The sequence below is a fragment of the Vespa velutina genome, chromosome 21, assembly GCF_912470025.1.
Source record: "Vespa velutina chromosome 21, iVesVel2.1, whole genome shotgun sequence".
Classification (NCBI taxonomy): Eukaryota; Metazoa; Arthropoda; class Insecta; order Hymenoptera; family Vespidae; genus Vespa; species Vespa velutina.
The window spans coordinates 2,361,038-2,378,690 of record NC_062208.1 but is presented as its reverse complement, the minus strand read 5'-3'; the positions used below and the strand labels follow the sequence as shown (position 1 = coordinate 2,378,690).

Here is a 17,653-nt window from a genome sequence, read left to right as displayed (position 1 = left end):
CACGTCTCATTTTGCCAGAAATGTGAAACATCATTTGAAACTTGGCTCAATGCGAAGTATTTGTTAATTTTACGCTTAATTAAATTCTTTCAAAAATCGACGAACTCTTATTGCCAGAAAATAAAGATGTCAATCATTTTCATAAGGATACATTGTACATTTGCATCTATTATCTTTTTAAAGTTTTTAATAGAACAAATATAATACCTATATAAATATATATATATACAATGTATATAATTATATATCAATTTGAAAATAACTTTTCAAAATATAAGATAAAATTCGTTTATTGGATAATACATTTACGAGAAAAAGTAATACATTAAAATAAAATTAAAAAGAGAGATTATAGCGAGATAAATAGATTGTGAGAAACAGAGAGAAAGAGAGAGAGAGAAAGATAATAAGATATTACGCAGATATATTCGGTGATAAATTGCAGATAAAAATGGATCATTTATCATTTCTTTTCTTTAAATATTTTAATATATATTTATACATGTGTATTAATCTAAAATAATTCAATGAGAAGGATTATTATAATATACTCTTTCCTGGAACAGATCGTAATTTTTGTGTTTTCTTTTGTTTTTTTTTTTTATGTGTACTAGAATAAATTTATCATTATAATTATTATAAAATGAAAATTGAAGAATTATATAAGTATATTCAAATATTTTTACAGATTAATTTTTCTTTTAATTTTTAACATATATATATATATCTATATGTGTGTATGTGTATGTGTATATATATATATGTGTGTTTATGGTTTATATTACTAAGTATAATAATTTCACAGGCGCCGACGAAACATGTCGATTAAGTAAAATGAACAAGAAAAAAAAAAGAAGAAAAAAAAAAAGTAAGAAGAAAATACCAATCATTAAAACTTGTTAGCACCAGTTATAGAAATTGAATATATTTGAACTATATATACAATTGTAATATATATATATATATATATATTTTTTTTTAATTAATTCGTTCTAATCATCTCGACGGCACCTGCGAATCTGTTTCGCTAGTTGGTCCGTATATCTTTCATACATACATACTTTATATTATTTTTCAAATTCAACATCTACTTTCATATATAATTAGGCCGAAATGTTTGTTTAATATAACATTAGAGAGAGAGAGAGAGAGAGAGAGAGAGAGAGAGAGAGAGAGAGAGAGAGAGAGAGAGAGAGAGAGAGAGAGAGACAGAGAGAGAGAGAGAGAGAGAGAGAAGAGAGAGAGAGAAGAGAGTCAGAGAGAAAGAGAGAGAGAGATAATATAAGTTTATATTTAATACATGTGACTTGCGCATACTATAATATTATAATTGAGGCATTAAACACGTTTCATATGTAAACTTTATTTCGATTCGAATTTGTGACGCTTTTGTGTGATAATATATTTCTTGCAAAAAAGAAAATATATATATATATATATATATATATATATATATATATATATATATATATATATATGTAGTACTTAACCGCGACCTTTATAACATAGGTATTTATTAAAAATGAAGTTGAAAATTGTTTAACAAGGCAGGCTATATCTGCGCATTGTAACTTTATTTTAAATTCATTCACATTTGTTGTGTTGAATTACCATTCCAAGTATTATTTTCATCATTATCATCTCCAGCAGAATGTAGTCTATGTATATTACCTTGTGCTCTAATCGTGGTACCACCCGGATTGCTGATATTTCTTCTAAATAAATGAATCACCCATAAAATGTAGTGATGTATAAATATATATATATATATATATGTAAAAGGATTAACTTATATATGTATATATCTTTTATTTTTTTTTTTTTTTTTTTTTTTTTTTTTTTTTTTAATAAGTTTTAACATATAACAAACCTACCCCGTTGATAGAGCTATATTTTGCAAATTTGAAAATGTAGGTCCATCTCCGCTATTTGTAGCACCGGACGTATTACCGGTGTCTTCGTTATTTTGATCAGAATTTCCATGTAAGGTGCCAGTAAAATATCCCATTAAATAATTATATATACCAATTACTGGAGCAAAAAAGGACCACACGAAGCGTGAGAGAAAGCTAACATCTTGAGTTGATGTTACCGATGTTGTAATATTATTCTAAAAGAAAAAGTAATAATTTTTTTTTTTTTAATTAGATTTCCAATTAAATTATAATATGATTGCTCTTTTCTTTTTTTTTTCTTTTTTTTTTTCTTCTTAACAATGATATTTACATTTTTCAATGGTAGAATTAAAATCACTGCTCTAGGAACCAATTCCAATTCCAAGAGGGTTTTATTATCATCTTCATTTGTCAGATCTCTTCTAGGAAATGATGTTGACATAACAAATTGGCGAAATGGTAAATTAATATTTTCGGTCACGTAAGTACGTAAAGTACGTAAAGTATTTGTTGGTGAAAATTCAGCCATATGTGGATTACCAGATGGCAATCTAAATTGAATTCTTGTTATGGTAGTATCGGCAAACGAAGTGGGTCGAACTTTCGATTGTTCTGCAGGTTGTTGTTGTTGTTGTTGTTGTTGTTGTTGCTGTTGTTGTTGTTGTTGTTGCACTTGTTGCTATTGTTGTGACAAATATAATCATTTTTTATTCTTATAATGCTGAAATAAAGAAAAAAAAAAAAAAAAAAAAAAGAAAATATTAACACACGTTTATTATGCACACACCTGCAAAGCTAATTCCTTTTGTTTTCGTTCAAGCTTATCTTGAGCAATTTGTAGCTTCACTTTCTCTCTAGCAGCTTTCTCCTTCATCATTTCTTCATGAGCTTGCTTTACTTCTAAATCTTGTTGCTTTTGTCTCATCTTTGACATATCTTGGCCAATTTTACGTCGTCTTAATTCTCTTTCCTTCTCGTCCCTTTCTTCATCCTTTTGTCGCTGTTTTTTCTGTACCTCTATCAATTGTTTAGCTCTATCTAACTTTTCCTAAAATTATTGTTAACTTTAAAAATGTATTACTTTCATATAAATAATAAAAGAGTGAAAAATCAATGTAATACCTGCATTGATAATTCTGTAGAATCATTATTGTCTACTTTATTATCATTACTAGTAGTTGGTATATCTGTATCTTTTAAATTTGTAGATTCATTTTCTACCAATTTATCATCATTCTCTGTATTTCCAAGAATCTCCGTTGGTACGTCAGTTGAAGCTTTAACATCAGATATATTTACAGTAATGGCATCACTGGTAGAAGCATCCGATGGATTAGTACAAGTTGCAGATTTTTGTTCAGATTCTATTAAATTCTGTGAACTATTTTTAACTTCTTTTCCTGCTTTCGTCAAAACAGATTCAATTTTCGATGTAAGCTCAGTTGCAGTTACGTTACCTGCAACTATTTCAAGTGGTATACCATTTTCACCAATAAAGAATAAAGATGGTACTGGAACTAGATGATCTATAATGATATCATTTTAAGGAAAATTTTTGATCTATTATATATAATTAAATAAGGAAAAAAAAAAGAAAAAAATTACAATTACGATGTGTTAAAGGATACAAATCTGTGCAAAAAATCTATAAGTTTCCGAACCACTTTCTAATTTAATAGCAACAAAATCCTCTTTTTCCAATTGTGTAGAAACTTCTCTAACATTGATTGCCTGAGCAAATTTAATCGAAGTATCATCTTTTCCTATAAAAATAATATTAAGAGAAGAAAATTCATTAGGGGAAGAGAAAGAAAAATAAATAAATAAAAAAAAAAAAATTGAAGAAATACATTTTATATATACAAATGGATGACTATTTAGTTTCTTTTGCTTTCATAACCTTAAAATAGATAATATTCACCTTCCACGAAGACAACGAAAATTGCTTTCTTTGATTTCGACGTAGTAACAGCGTCGTTAATACTTCCTTCGAACCACTTCATTATGCAGGAAGAAATATAGAATTCTATTTGTAAATATGCTTGGGATTAGTTTAAAGACAATGACGTAATGAAAAAAATTTTACTGTATGATTACTAGAAATTTTCTGCTAAGGTTGACATTTCGAGTTACAAACGAGGTTTGGGTAGGTCTTTCGTACAGAACTAGATATATTATATATGTGCATATACATATGTATATATATACATATATATATATATATATATGTAAGAGAGTACGTGACTATTACTTAATTGGTGATTACATTTCTTAAGTTACATTTACCAGAATGTAAAGTAAAATTTTAAGTTGGTACTTGATTTAGTACTTTTGTCATCTATTGAATTTATATATGTGTGTGTGTATATATATATATATATATATATATATATATATATATGTATATAAATATCGTAAATAGTAGAAAAGATTGCAGTATAGATAATTAATGAAAGGAGCTCGGAAAAAAAGAAATGATCATTTGCAAATGAAGCTTAACATGAGCAATTGTAAAGTAACCTTAAGATTGGAACACATTGGAAAAGGATCTGAGAATTTGGACCATTCTTGTGTGGTTATAAAGTAAATAAGGATGGAGTAGTAGTAAGAGGAAAAGAAATATAACGTATGCACGTGTAACATTAAATAGAAATTTTGATCTCACTTTAAACAATTCCTAAACTTTTACAAAAATGGCACGAATTTTAAACGAAGGTAAATATAATTTAAATATTCGTTCGTTGTAATTAATGAATATGAGTAACATGTAATACTTAATGGAAGTAGATTATATATCGTAGCGGTTACGTTCTATATTGTTTTTTGTTGGCTAACCTGTATCATTAGGATGAATCTCGAGTAGAGAATTCCGTCGTTTCGAACGACGGAACGACGAGATGGAACAAATTGTCGTAATGGCGAGTGCGTCCGTTCCTTGTATTTGATAGGATAAAGTTAGAATGCGTTAGCGTCTATCCGATCGAACTAATTGACAGACTTTATATTTTTATCAACAACGTTTTATCTAATATTATTAAATTACGTTTATATTGATCAAAGAGATAGATTATATTCGTCAAGTATTCTTAACATAGTGATTGCTACGTCGATGATTCACTCGCAAGATATGGTGGTAAACGGAACGACGACTGGTGTACGATGACGACTTTAATAAGAAAGAAATGCATAGTGCATCGTGAAATCTAATAATTGATTAATACATTTCACAACGATTAATTTATTTCCAATAGTATTTGTATTTTCCACGGTGAACTTTGAATGCGTACCAAAAGTACGCTTACAATTTTCATAATATGAAATTGACACGATGAAGGTAACTGTGTGTTTCGAAAACGTTAGAGTGGTAGTTCCATGTGGAGACGGAACGCTACTTGTTAAAGATTTGATGCACGAAGCTATATTGAGATATAAAAAGGCAACAGGAAAGAATGACAGTGGTATTACCATTAATAGTTTGTCTACATTGACCGGTGGTGGACTTCTTGATCCTGATGATAGGTTATGCGATGTTGCTGACGATAGAGAACAAATTGTTGCCCATTTTACAAGTAACGATGTCATTCATGCCGGCGGAGATGGAGCAAGTTCGGTTGGTACCAATAGTCCAGATTTTTTTCATTCCGATGGTAAAGACCAACCATATATGATCGATACACATGCATCTATATCCAGCAGTAGTATCAAAAGAGAAGGCATCAAAAGATTATCTATGCATGCTCTTTCAAATAGAGAACCAAATTTAACAACATATTCGGCTCAATCATTACCTAGAGAATCTCGACGTAGAGAACCATTAGGACAGGATGCCAAAGCTTGTTATGATTTTTCAAATACCAATGTAGAATCTTTAGATCAAGGAGAAATTCGTGAAATTGTGATAAAAAATGAAGCCGGACCATTGGGACTTCATGTAGTTCCATGTTATGATCTTTTAGGTAATGATCAAGGTCTTAGAGTGGAGGGCATTGAACCTAATGGACGTATAGCACGGGATGGTCAAATTGATCTACATGATAAAATTATTAAAATAAATGGCCATAATTTGTTACACATACCATTTTCCAAAGTCCAAGATATCTTTAGAACCTGTATGACTGAAAAATGTTTAAAGATATCGATTGTAAAGCATAAAAAATCACACAACGAAAAGTCCATTCGTAAAAATCATATTAATATTAATGAGACCACTGAGAAATCTGAAAACGAGGACAATGTCAAAAGGCTCCAATGTAGCAATTATAATATATTGCAAACTGCGAATACTAGAAAGATTGGCCGTATGATAGAAATAGAATTAACTAAAGGAAATAATGGATTGGGCTTTAGCGTTACCACACGTGATAATCCTGCTGGTGGTCATTGTCCAATTTATATAAAAAATATCTTACCAATGGGTGCTGCAGTTGAAGATGGTAGATTAAGGCCTGGCGATAGATTATTAGAAGTAAATAAAAAAGAAATGACTGGTAAAAGCCAAGCAGAAGTTGTTTCTTTGTTGAGAAGTATACCGGCTGGTGGTAAAGTTCGATTGGTTGTATCGCGTCAAGAGGAAGTCACATCGAATAGCTTAGATTCGCATTGTCAAACATCATCCATTAATCAACCATTAGAAGTAATAGAAGGTTCGAAATATTGGAACGCATTGGATAGATCTCCGACAAATAAAAATAATGATTTTCAAGAAAAATTAAATGTACACGATTATGAAAAATGTACATTTAAAACAGTCAAACCTTCTGAGGATATTGTATTGTCACCACGTAAAAATCGTATGATATTAACATTAGACATTCCAGTACATGATTCCGAAAAAGCTGGCTTAGGTGTCAGTGTAAAAGGGAAAACAAGTAGTACAGATGACAATACTAATATGGATTTAGGAATTTTTATCAAAAGTGTACTTCATGGTGGTGCAGCCTCAAGGGATGGCCGTTTACGTACTAACGATCAATTGCTTAATGTTAATGGTGTATCACTTTTGGGATTATCAAATTCTGATGCAATGGAAACTTTAAGAAGAGCAATGCTTAATACAAACAGTTCTGTTACTGGTGTCATTACACTTACAATTGCCAGACGTTTATCATCATACGACGCTAATGACAAAAATATTATTGAGAATATGTCTTCTCATTGTAAAATAGAATCTTCTAATACCATATACATTTCAGATTCCACAAAAGTTAATGATGGTAGAGTCAAAGAGAAAAACAATTTAAATTCACAATCTGAAACATTGGATAATGCAGGATTATTATCTTGTGTAACAGCTTCTCCATGGAATCCTGTTATTGACAGATTAACGGAACAATATAATAAAAATAGTTTAAGGAATGAGAGTTATTGTATTGCCACTAATAAAACCTGGATAGAACCGGTTACCGTGAGCAATGTTAAAAAAATAACTATAGGACCGAGAGAAGATCGCGTTGAGTCAGTATTGTTAGAAGAGTCAAATAATGAATGTTCTCAGTCTGTTGAAACGAAGAAAAATCTAGATGATAAAGATAGTCAATATTCTGGCGATCCAACGTACGATAGTCAATTATCTTTAGAAGAATTTAATTCTTCGTCGAATAAATTTTCACGTGACGCTTTGGGTAGGCAAAGTATGTCAGAGAAAAGGCATGCCGCGCTTGATGCAAAAAATACGGATACCTATAAAAGGAATAAAAAGTTACGAGAAGGTAGAGAAAATAAAAATGTAGAACAACAAAATAATCAATCCGCGGAGACGGATGATTGTTTAAGAAAGGAATGTAAAATTGATAATTATGAAAAAAGTGGGATTAAAGTAACAGTACCAGAGAGTACTACATGTGATAATAATACAAAAGTTTATGATAAAAAATCATTAGATCCAACACAATCTGAATATGTTTATACTATTCCTGGATGTAATAATAAATATACTTCACCAAGAAAGCATTGGCTAGTAGATGATGTACATGGAGAGATATCGAGTACTAATCATTTTAAAGATGACCATGAAGGATTTTCAAATAGTCGTGGTGATGTAAAACAAGCATCACTCAATTCAGCTTTGGATGATCGATATAAACGTTCTAGAAAGAAAGGCGGTATTCGTTCAATGTTGAGACTTGGAAAGAATAGAAAGTCACTTAATTTTGGTGACAGTATAGAAGGTCGTCACGAGAGCAGTAATTATTGTAGTGGAACAATTAATTATATCGCATAATACTAAAGACAAAGTAGGATTAAATAAATATGAAATTAAGCTAATAAGTAAAAGCGATATGTATATATATATATATACATATATATATATATATATATATATATATATATATATATATATATATATATATATAAATACATAATTCTTATTTACACACACACACACACACACATATTAAAAATTACATTTATATATACATACAACACCTATTCTCGTATATGCGTATATATATATATATATATATTTATATATATATATATATATATATATATATTTTTTTTTTTTATCTACATGTACGATTTGTCCCAAAGTGCCTTATAAAGTTAATAACAAAATAAATGATTCTGTAAATATAATTTTATACTTGTCTCTTTATGCTCTGTATCAACTATATTCATCTACTTTTAATCAAATATATCAACATATCCAATAATAATGTCAGTATCTTTATAAACAATGCTTATTGAGCATTAATTATTTTGTTGTTACCAATGCACTCTCATAAGTTTACAAAATCTTAATAAATCTAGCAAATACTTAAATGTATTGCTATATCTAAAAGATTAGGTACAATGGGATCCTTATAATAGCACGGGTGGGTAATATAATATTTATATACATATATATATATATATATACATTAAAATTTATATAATAATATCGTTAAAAGCAATTAATTTAATATTTCGATATATTTTGTTTTTAGTGTTTCAGATATCAATACCAAATCAACTTTTTCTACAGCAAAAGCGTTTCAGAGGCAAAATAAACATACAAAAGCCTAAACCACCGCATTATACTAAAGCACTTTTTCAAGAATTTCTTTCACCGTTTTATGAAAATCCAAAGAAAGATAAAACTTTATCAGATTTATGTACCAAAACTAAAAAAATTACGAAGGATAAATATAATCCTTATCATCATGTTTTGGCACGAGAAGTTTTAAATTGGTTTGATAGTTCAAAAATGATAGCTTTTCTTCATAAAAATTCTATAACTCAAGAAGAAGTATTCGAATTAGCTGTTCCATTGAAAAGAAAGAATATGTATTTGAAGACATATGGATCTACTATATTAGATTTGGCTTTAAAAGATACAACGTATAAAGCTATAAGTTTATTATACCAATCACCCTTTTTTATAATATTCAGTCCAGAAAACAATGTAATCAATCTTTTGAAGATACTTAGAAAGTTCTCTAAAGTTACTTTAATTGGTAAGTATTAAATTGTAAATAATGATCATTTTAATATAATTAAGTTTTGATCTATTATAGCTGGGATATTAGAAGGAAAGCTTCTGAACGTTAATGATTTTAAATATTATGGTGAAATGGATCTTACTACTGCGCAACTATCATTAGTCCAAGTATTGCAAAGTGCAGGTGGTAATAACTTAAATCAACAAATTACTCATCATCAATCCGCGTTGATTAGTCGATTGCAACAAATCGGTACAAGGGATGTACCTTTGAATGAGAATTAACTAATTGATGCGTTTATGATCAGAGTAATCATACAAATCTATAATTTATTGTACATCTTAGATTTATAAATAAAGCTTTAAATAAGGATAACGTTGATTGAAAGAGCGTCTTGTAATAATATTAAGAATAAAAAAAAGAAAAAAAAAAAAACGTCAGTACAAAACGAATTAAAAAAAGAAAGAGAAAAAAAAATGTTTCATTGTGGTTTCTTTCAATCTTTTTTTTTTTTTGTTTTTTGTTTTTTCTTTATTTGTATTTTAAAAATTAATTATAAACATTGAAGGATGCACTTTTGAAGATTTTATTACGGTCGGTAATTTATCGATTGATAATACATTTGTTTGATTTCATTCTCTTGGAGATTTACCGTGAACGGGTATGCACGTGAGAAAATTATTAATTAATTAGAATTAACGTGTGACTAATTTTTATATGCAGATAATAAAAAAATAATAGTTTACCAATAGTTTCCTCATGACTTCAGCGACAAATATGAACTTAAAGCGCAATACAAGAATACTGTCCCTAATATGCACTTATTGTTGCATTGTTGCATTGAGCTTATCAAATTTATACCTATCTTACGCGTAATCAAACAGTTTGTTAATTAGAGACCATTGTCAAAAAAAAAAAAAAAAAAAAAAAAAAAAGAATGAGTCTTATTGTTGGCATAAATCATTAGAAAATCAGGATTGATAAAAAAAAAAAAAAAAAAAGAAAAGGCTTAAACATTATTATATTTTCACACTTTTATTATTTATACAGACAAAAAAAATGCTCTTAGCTAATTATACGAATATATTTTATTATATATAAAATGTATATTTTTTAATGAACCGAGTCAATGACAATTGCGACAGTTTGGATGACATTTAACTTTCACATTGCACTTGCAACCACCGGAAGTATCACCTCGGCCCTGGAATTAATAAATTATGTTACGTGAAATTTTATAAATGATATATATATATATATATATATATATATATATATATATATATATATATATATATAAAGAATATTAATATATAGGATGGATAAAGAGTTTGTGAAGGTTATTATTTAAAAAAAAAAAAAAAATTCATCACTCTTTTTCGAGATTTTTGGAGATTAAATTTCTTTTTCTTTTAAAATTTGTGAAACTATGAGTTGACTTACGGAATGTCTCGACAAAAGAAAAGTAATTAATTTTCCTAAATTTATCTGTCAAACTTTTAGACCATCCTGTATAATATATAATTATTTAATAATATATATATATATACATATATATATCTTTGATAATATTATTACTTTGGGGCCCCAACGTGGTCCTCGTGTTAACCAACATATTTCGGTTTTACATATAGTGCATACAACTGCATCGCAACCATCTATTTTCATTATTATTGTGTTACATGTGGGACAAGGAAGTGCATTTTTATTATTTAACATCTGCTGAATTAAAAAATCAGATTTTGAATCTGATGATTCCTCGTTTAACATGTCTTCCGTACAATTTACTTTATGTATCTTCTATAAAAAAAGAAAAGAAAAGAATGGAATGAAATAAAAAGGATCATTATATAAAAAAAAAATTAAACGAACAACAACAATAATTATTACAGGATATACTCGATGTAAATCATTTGTAATAATTACCTTACATAGAAGACAATTGTTTTTTTCACATACAGGACATATAAAACTTTCAACATATGGTTCATAAATACACCAACCAGGACAGTCTGGTGTTTTACAGTGATAAGCAGAATTCCCTGCTTCACTTTCGGCTTGTACTATCGATCTTTGTAAATATTTGTTAAAATCTTCCGATTTTACTATCTAAATTTTTAAATTTACATCGATATCGCATTAATCAATTTAAGAAAAAAAATTTCTCGCAACATAAATTAGTTTAATGATAAATTTACCGCTTTAATCTCGCTTTGTTGTATCGTTCCTTCGCAAGAATAATTTTCGTCTTTGTACGGACACTTCACGTCTGCATGGTCAGAAAATAAAACTGTATTTGCGAGGCATGTTCTGGAAAAAAAAAAAAAATAAAAAAAATAAAAAAAATAAAAAAAGAAAAAACAAAAGAAGAAGAAGAAGAGAAAGGAAAGGAAGAGTAAAAAAAAAATAAGAAGAAAGAAAAGAACGAAAAAGGAAGAAGAATTTGTAAGAGGAAAAGGAATAATAATTTTCAAATGATTTCACCGCAATGATGTACTTGCAAAATGTGTGTAAACAATTCTTCAAAACTAATCCTTCCTGAGGTTTATAAGGAACAAAACATATTGGACATTCGAATGGTTCAAAGTTTGGTACAAAATCATTTGCCATTAATAACATTAATTCGTTGTATCTTTCATTTTGCATGTACTCGTTTTCATACGTATCTTCTATTTCATTTTTATTGGCCTGTAAAAAAAAAAATCATATTATTAAAATATCTAATATAGATTATAATTATATATGATAGGCCAAAATGTTCTAAGATAATTTTAAAAATCAATTAGTTTTTTCTTTTTGTTCCCAAAACTCTTTAGGCTGTCTTTTTGTTTGTTTTCCTCTTTTTTTCTTTTTTTTTTTTTTTTCTTTCTTCAAATTGTAAAACTACAATATAATTTGTAAAATTATTTAAGAACTTTTTGTCCATCCCTTCGAATTATATAATCTATAAATAATATATATTTATACTTACTTTCAAATTTATATAATTATTTCTCTTGCATATGGGACATAAAAAATTGTCGACACTGTCATCTTCTATAATGCACCAGCCTTTACAATTAAGTGTTATGCAACAAACCACTGTATTTTTGATATTGTCTTTTAACTCTTTGGCCAGTGACATTAAATATTTTTTATAAAGATTCGGATTGACCAACTGAAAATATTACAATTGAATATTAAATATGATTATAAAATTTATTCTTTTTCATGATGGATTTTTTTTTTTTTTTTTTTAACATATAATTATTTATTAATAGTTGTATTTACCCCTTCGATATTATCTTTAGCTTCATCGATTAATGCATTGCATTGTGTTACTTCGAAATATGGACATCTTAGTTCAATTATCTCATTGTGTATGAATTTTTGCAATAATGTGGAGATACAATACCTTAAGAGGAATCATAAATATTAAAATTACACATTGTATATGATAATTTTTATATAGTAAATTTTCTTTTTCTTTTTTTTCTATCTTTCTTTAATTATATCTACCTGCAAAGAATATGTCGACAAGTTTTAAGACAAATCGTATTGATCGTATCCTTGCCATGATATAGTAATTCTCTATTGCAATGAGGACAATTTAAATAAAAAGTTTCCTTCTTATATTTCTCCTCATCATTCATCCAATTTAATATATCATTCTTATTCTGTAAATAAATATGATTATATTTATTTAGAAAAAAGAAAAGGAGTGTTACCTATTTTTTTTTTTTTTCATTCTTCTTAAATATAAATTATATCAATCAATAGTAAAGTTTAAAATAATTAATAATTATACCATGTATTGGTTCATATTTTTTAACAATTTCATCAGATTATTTTTTCCGCTTAAAACTTCCTCCTTTTCTTCTTCTTCTTCTTCTATTACTTCTTCTTCTTCTTTTACTTCTTCTTCTTCTTCGTTAGATTCAATTCCTCTTTCTAACATTTTAATCTCGTTTTCATAATTTTCGTCATTTAAATGTTCCCTTTGTTTCACATTATTTATACTCTTATCTTTTTCGTCATTAATCTCTTTTCTCGTTATATCTTTCATTTCTTCCTTCGTTTCATCTATTTTAAAGATTTCTAAATTTTTCTCATCTTCTTCTTCTCCTTTTGCCTTTGAATCGACATTTTTCTTTTCCTTTTCTTCTTCTATTTCTTTTTTATTAACTTGCATCTTATTTACTTCGTCGTCAATTTCATCCTTTACTTCCTAAATTGATTAAGAAACAATTTGATTATTTTTCAAGTAAATATTACATAAATACAATATACGTTTATTAGATAAAAAGAAAGAAAGAAAGAAAAAAAAAAATATTTAATAATTTAATAATATCCTTTTTTATCGATCAATACTTATTATCAATACATACTTACCAAACAATTGCAATAATTTGTATTGTTTTCTAAATCTTTGTTATAAAACGATTGATATTTTCTGTAAGAAAATTAGACGATAATTAAACGATCTTATGATACAAGAATAAGAATAATTAACGTATTAATTATATCAATTATCCTATATGATTTCTATATAAATCTATATAAAACTATAATTAACAGAGGCGTGAACCACGTAAGCGAATCACGTTTCTTTCGTGTTTACATCGTCTGAGGTCTTTTTTTTTTTTCTTCTCTTTTTTGTTTCTCCTTTATGTTTCCACTTACGATCGTCATCTAATGGAAAGTGTATGTGTGTATATATGTATATATGTTGTGTGTATATGTGTGAACTGTTTATATGAAACTTTTAATTCGCAACAGTGAAAACAACTGAAGAGTATCATTATCGTGTTCAATTATAAATACACTCTAGATCAAATATCAATTTACGTGTTTGTTTACGTACTGCCATTGTCACTATGTTGAAAATCAAATAGACCTTGATATCTTTTCACGATTCGATCGTGTAAGATGTTGACAATTTTCACATATAAAATACAAGAATTATCGCGTAAAGTTTACGAAAGCTTTTAATTCACATTCGTGATTTGTGCGATATAAACGAAAGTGAAAACACATGAAACATACTCGCGACGTTCTTCTTTTTCCTTTCTTTTCTCTCTCTTTTTTTTTTTTTCTTTTTTTTTTCCCCATTATAATCTAATCGAATAAATGTACATATAAAGGATCGTTTCACTCCTTTTTTGTTTGTTTTTTGTTCTTTTTTCTTTCTTCCCTTTAATTCCTCAAACGTAATGGCGTCAGCTTTTGCAAATGAAAAAAAAGAACTTTTAAATCTGATTAATTTAACCCAAACATTTCAACATTGTTTAAACAAAATATTAATCAATTCGTTTATTAGAACAAAAAAATATGTATATTTTTCATTGGACATTGCGAGTAATTTATTTTTACTCGAATGCAAGAGGGATTTTAAGTATTTCTTTTATTTTTTTCCTCTTATTCGTAGAGAAAAAATTTAGAAAAGGAAAGAAAAAGAATTCAAATAAATAAATTAATAAACACACATATATATATATATATATATATGTATATGTATAAATATATTTAAATATGTATGTGTATTAAATATTAAAGAACTTGCATTTTATCATACCTGCATTTTCCGCAGAGTTTTATATTTAATAGATTTTGCTGGATCGTATTCATCTTATGTTCGTATATTAATTAATCCTCTTCTACTTTCTTAACTTTTTTCTTTTATCCAAGGAGACATTTATGAACTTACACTGATTATGAACTTACGATGTCACATAAATCAATCCGATCGTTTAGGTATCAGATAAACAAAACAATATCGATTTCTCATTATATATAATAATCGACGAGACATCTTGTGAAAACGATGTCAATTAAAGATAATTGTGTTTGAAAATTGTTGGATAAGAGAAATAAAAAGAAAAAAGAAAAAAATAACAGATGCAGAGGTACATATATACGTAATGTATATATATATATATATATCTTTGATAATTGAATATCATTTTTATTTACGAAATGCATGCCTGTATTTCCATGAAAATAATTTACTCTTATTAAACGTATTATTCTCGTTTTCACAAAAATTAAAAAAACAGAAATTTTATTAAATTAATAATCGATTTTCACATGATATTGTATCATATAATCGTGATAAATAAATTATCTTACTTGTTAACTTAATTAATGACGAATAATTGACCGACTTTATAAAACTGAATTTCTTTCTTGATTAAATGACGATAAACTTATCACATTGGTAACTTATCGAGGATAAAAGATTTGCTTCTATCTTTCTATTGGTCAAAAGTATTAAGACGTTTATAATATTCTGATTGGTTAAAAATTTAATAATAAATCGATTGTTTGTTACGAGAACGTATATATTTATTTAGTTATTTAGTTACTCGCTTACATGAGATTCGAAGAATTAAACAGATTGCATTTTTATAAATAATAGTATTATGCGAGTTTATGATTAACTTGAAGTTCGAAGAATTATGGTGTAACGATAACGACGCGATAAGATTAGCGACCTCTTGACAAATTCTTATGTTTAATACTTTCCCCCTTCTAGATTAGAAAAAATGTAAGTTATAAGAAAGAAAAAAAATAAAGGATATTGCAGGACTTGCGATCGATCTATCCAATTCTTTTTTTTTGTTTTTTTTTTTTGTTTTTTTTTCTTGTTTTTTTTCTTGTTTTTTTTTTTCTTTTTATGACGATTTTTTTCTTCTTCAATTTTTTTTTTCCCCAGAGAAAAAAATTTACTCTATTTTTACTATATCGTTGTTGTACGTATTTTATGAGATCGATAATAATTTTTCTTATAAAAGAAATAAGAACAAAAAAAAAATATATATATATATATATATATATATTCTATCATACCTATCGATCGTTAATATTTGTCAAATTTTTATAGCAAATTTGTTTCTTCTTCTTTCCTCCTTTCTTTTTCTACGAATAATAATCAAGATAATTGAAGAAATTATAAATTTTATATACGCCTTTCGACTCACTCCTTTTTTTTCACCCTCTGTGGATCAGGGCGAATAGAATATACCCACAGTGTCCTCTGCTTGTCGTAAAAGGCGATTAATAGGGGTTGAGTGTTGAAGGGTTGACAAGCCAACCTCGTAAAAAGTCACTTGTTATGGAAACTTCAGAAATAATAAAAACCTATACTGATTCACTGATGCAAAATCTTAAAGGAATTTAAGGTTGCATCACGAGCTGCAATATCAATGGATACATAGATGAATGAATAAATAGATAGGCAATTGTTGTATAGATTTTTAAATGAACGATATTAATTTTTCCATCAAACGAATAAAAAATATTCTATTATATCAAATTATAATCGTATTACAATTTATCGATTCTTCACGCTCACTTTTTTTTTCTTTTTTTTTTTTTTTTTTTTTTGACAAACAAAATATATATATATATATATATATATATATATATATATATATGTAGAGAGAAAGAGAGAGAGAGAGAGAGAGAGAGGGAGAGAGAGAGAGAAATTAAAAAATATGTATGTATATATACATATATATATATATATATATATTTTTTTTTTTTAAATCGATTATATATTTTATTAAAATATATCTTATCATAAAATATAAAATGTATTTTGATAGAAACAATATTAATTATTTTTTTTTTTTTTTTTTTTTTTTTTTTTTTTTTTTTTTCATAAAACAAATAATAAATACATTATACGCTATATCGTAACAATAATTGTTTCAATAGAATAAAAATTTGAATAATAGTTTTACGAGAGATAGACGGATAGAATTTAGAAGGATGAACCTTTTTTCGTTCGTTTGAAATGAAAAAAGGGATTCCTTCCTCTCTCTCTCTTTCTCTCTCTTTCGAATGCTATGTCGATTCGAATGTTTTCGCGAGAAGTAAAAATGCGGAAATTCGATTACACGATATATATGTCCTGTTCGTTCTGTTGTCGGCACACTCTTTCATTTCCCAATCTCGTCCATTTCAATTGTAGAGGTAAAATACGTAAAGTATAACGCGTTCAATGTTAGGATTTTGAATTCGATGACAACGAACGTGTATATGTCTATTTGGTTTATATATATATATATATATATACGTATGTATGTATGTATATAATTCGATATCTATCTATGTCCTATACATACATACATATATACATAAAGTTTCGTTTTGTATGTGTGTACGTAGAATTACGTTCTATCACTTTTCATATTTTATATATTTACAAGTATTTTTCACGTATCCTGAATACTTTTGTATTAAAAAAAAAAAAGAAAAAAGAAAAAAAAAAAGAAAAACATAAAAATTATAGTTACTTTAACACGTTTATCATGTTTAAGATAAAAATATTATTTCAATTATAATTCCTTATAA

At 27.2% G+C, this 17,653-nt stretch overlaps 4 protein-coding genes across 6 annotated transcripts; 2 read left to right on the top strand and 2 right to left on the bottom strand.

The window, feature by feature from the left end:
* Positions 1-274: 274 nt before the first annotated feature.
* Positions 275-4,051, bottom strand: LOC124956204 (UBX domain-containing protein 4-like). 2 transcript variants are annotated; one of them, XM_047511689.1, is made up of 8 exons: positions 3,993-4,011; positions 3,817-3,921; positions 3,524-3,658; positions 3,018-3,421; positions 2,683-2,943; positions 2,227-2,574; positions 1,875-2,110; positions 275-1,715 (listed from the first exon to the last, which is right to left on the bottom strand). In XM_047511689.1, the coding sequence occupies exons 2-8, from the start codon at positions 3,896-3,898 to the stop codon at positions 1,589-1,591; spliced, it is 1,593 nt and encodes a 530-aa protein (XP_047367645.1). In that variant the 5' UTR covers positions 3,899-3,921; positions 3,993-4,011; the 3' UTR covers positions 275-1,588. The 2 variants fall into 2 exon arrangements, with proteins under 2 accessions (XP_047367645.1, XP_047367644.1); XM_047511688.1 differs by having other exon boundaries at positions 3,817-4,051.
* Positions 4,052-4,307: 256 nt separating this feature from the next.
* On the top strand, positions 4,308-8,998 carry LOC124956202 (partitioning defective 3 homolog). The gene is made up of 3 exons (XM_047511684.1): positions 4,308-4,610; positions 4,991-8,128; positions 8,822-8,998. The coding sequence occupies exon 2, from the start codon at positions 5,224-5,226 to the stop codon at positions 8,113-8,115; it is 2,892 nt and encodes a 963-aa protein (XP_047367640.1). The 5' UTR covers positions 4,308-4,610; positions 4,991-5,223; the 3' UTR covers positions 8,116-8,128; positions 8,822-8,998.
* Positions 8,551-9,600, top strand: LOC124956367 (39S ribosomal protein L10, mitochondrial). Its single transcript, XM_047512085.1, has 4 exons — positions 8,551-8,556; positions 8,683-8,710; positions 8,822-9,331; positions 9,392-9,600. The coding sequence occupies exons 1-4, from the start codon at positions 8,551-8,553 to the stop codon at positions 9,598-9,600; spliced, it is 753 nt and encodes a 250-aa protein (XP_047368041.1).
* A 735-nt stretch (positions 9,601-10,335) lies between these two features.
* Positions 10,336-15,246, bottom strand: LOC124956203 (ranBP-type and C3HC4-type zinc finger-containing protein 1-like). 2 transcript variants are annotated; one of them, XM_047511685.1, is made up of 11 exons: positions 14,871-15,246; positions 13,688-13,748; positions 13,104-13,523; positions 12,815-12,972; positions 12,587-12,710; positions 12,288-12,473; positions 11,814-12,004; positions 11,515-11,626; positions 11,243-11,425; positions 10,895-11,116; positions 10,336-10,520 (listed from the first exon to the last, which is right to left on the bottom strand). In XM_047511685.1, exons 1-11 carry the CDS (start codon positions 14,921-14,923, stop codon positions 10,443-10,445), a joined length of 1,788 nt encoding a protein of 595 aa, XP_047367641.1. In that variant the 5' UTR covers positions 14,924-15,246; the 3' UTR covers positions 10,336-10,442. The 2 variants fall into 2 exon arrangements, with proteins under 2 accessions (XP_047367641.1, XP_047367642.1); XM_047511686.1 differs by lacking the exon at positions 11,243-11,425.
* Positions 15,247-17,653: the final 2,407 nt, after the last annotated feature.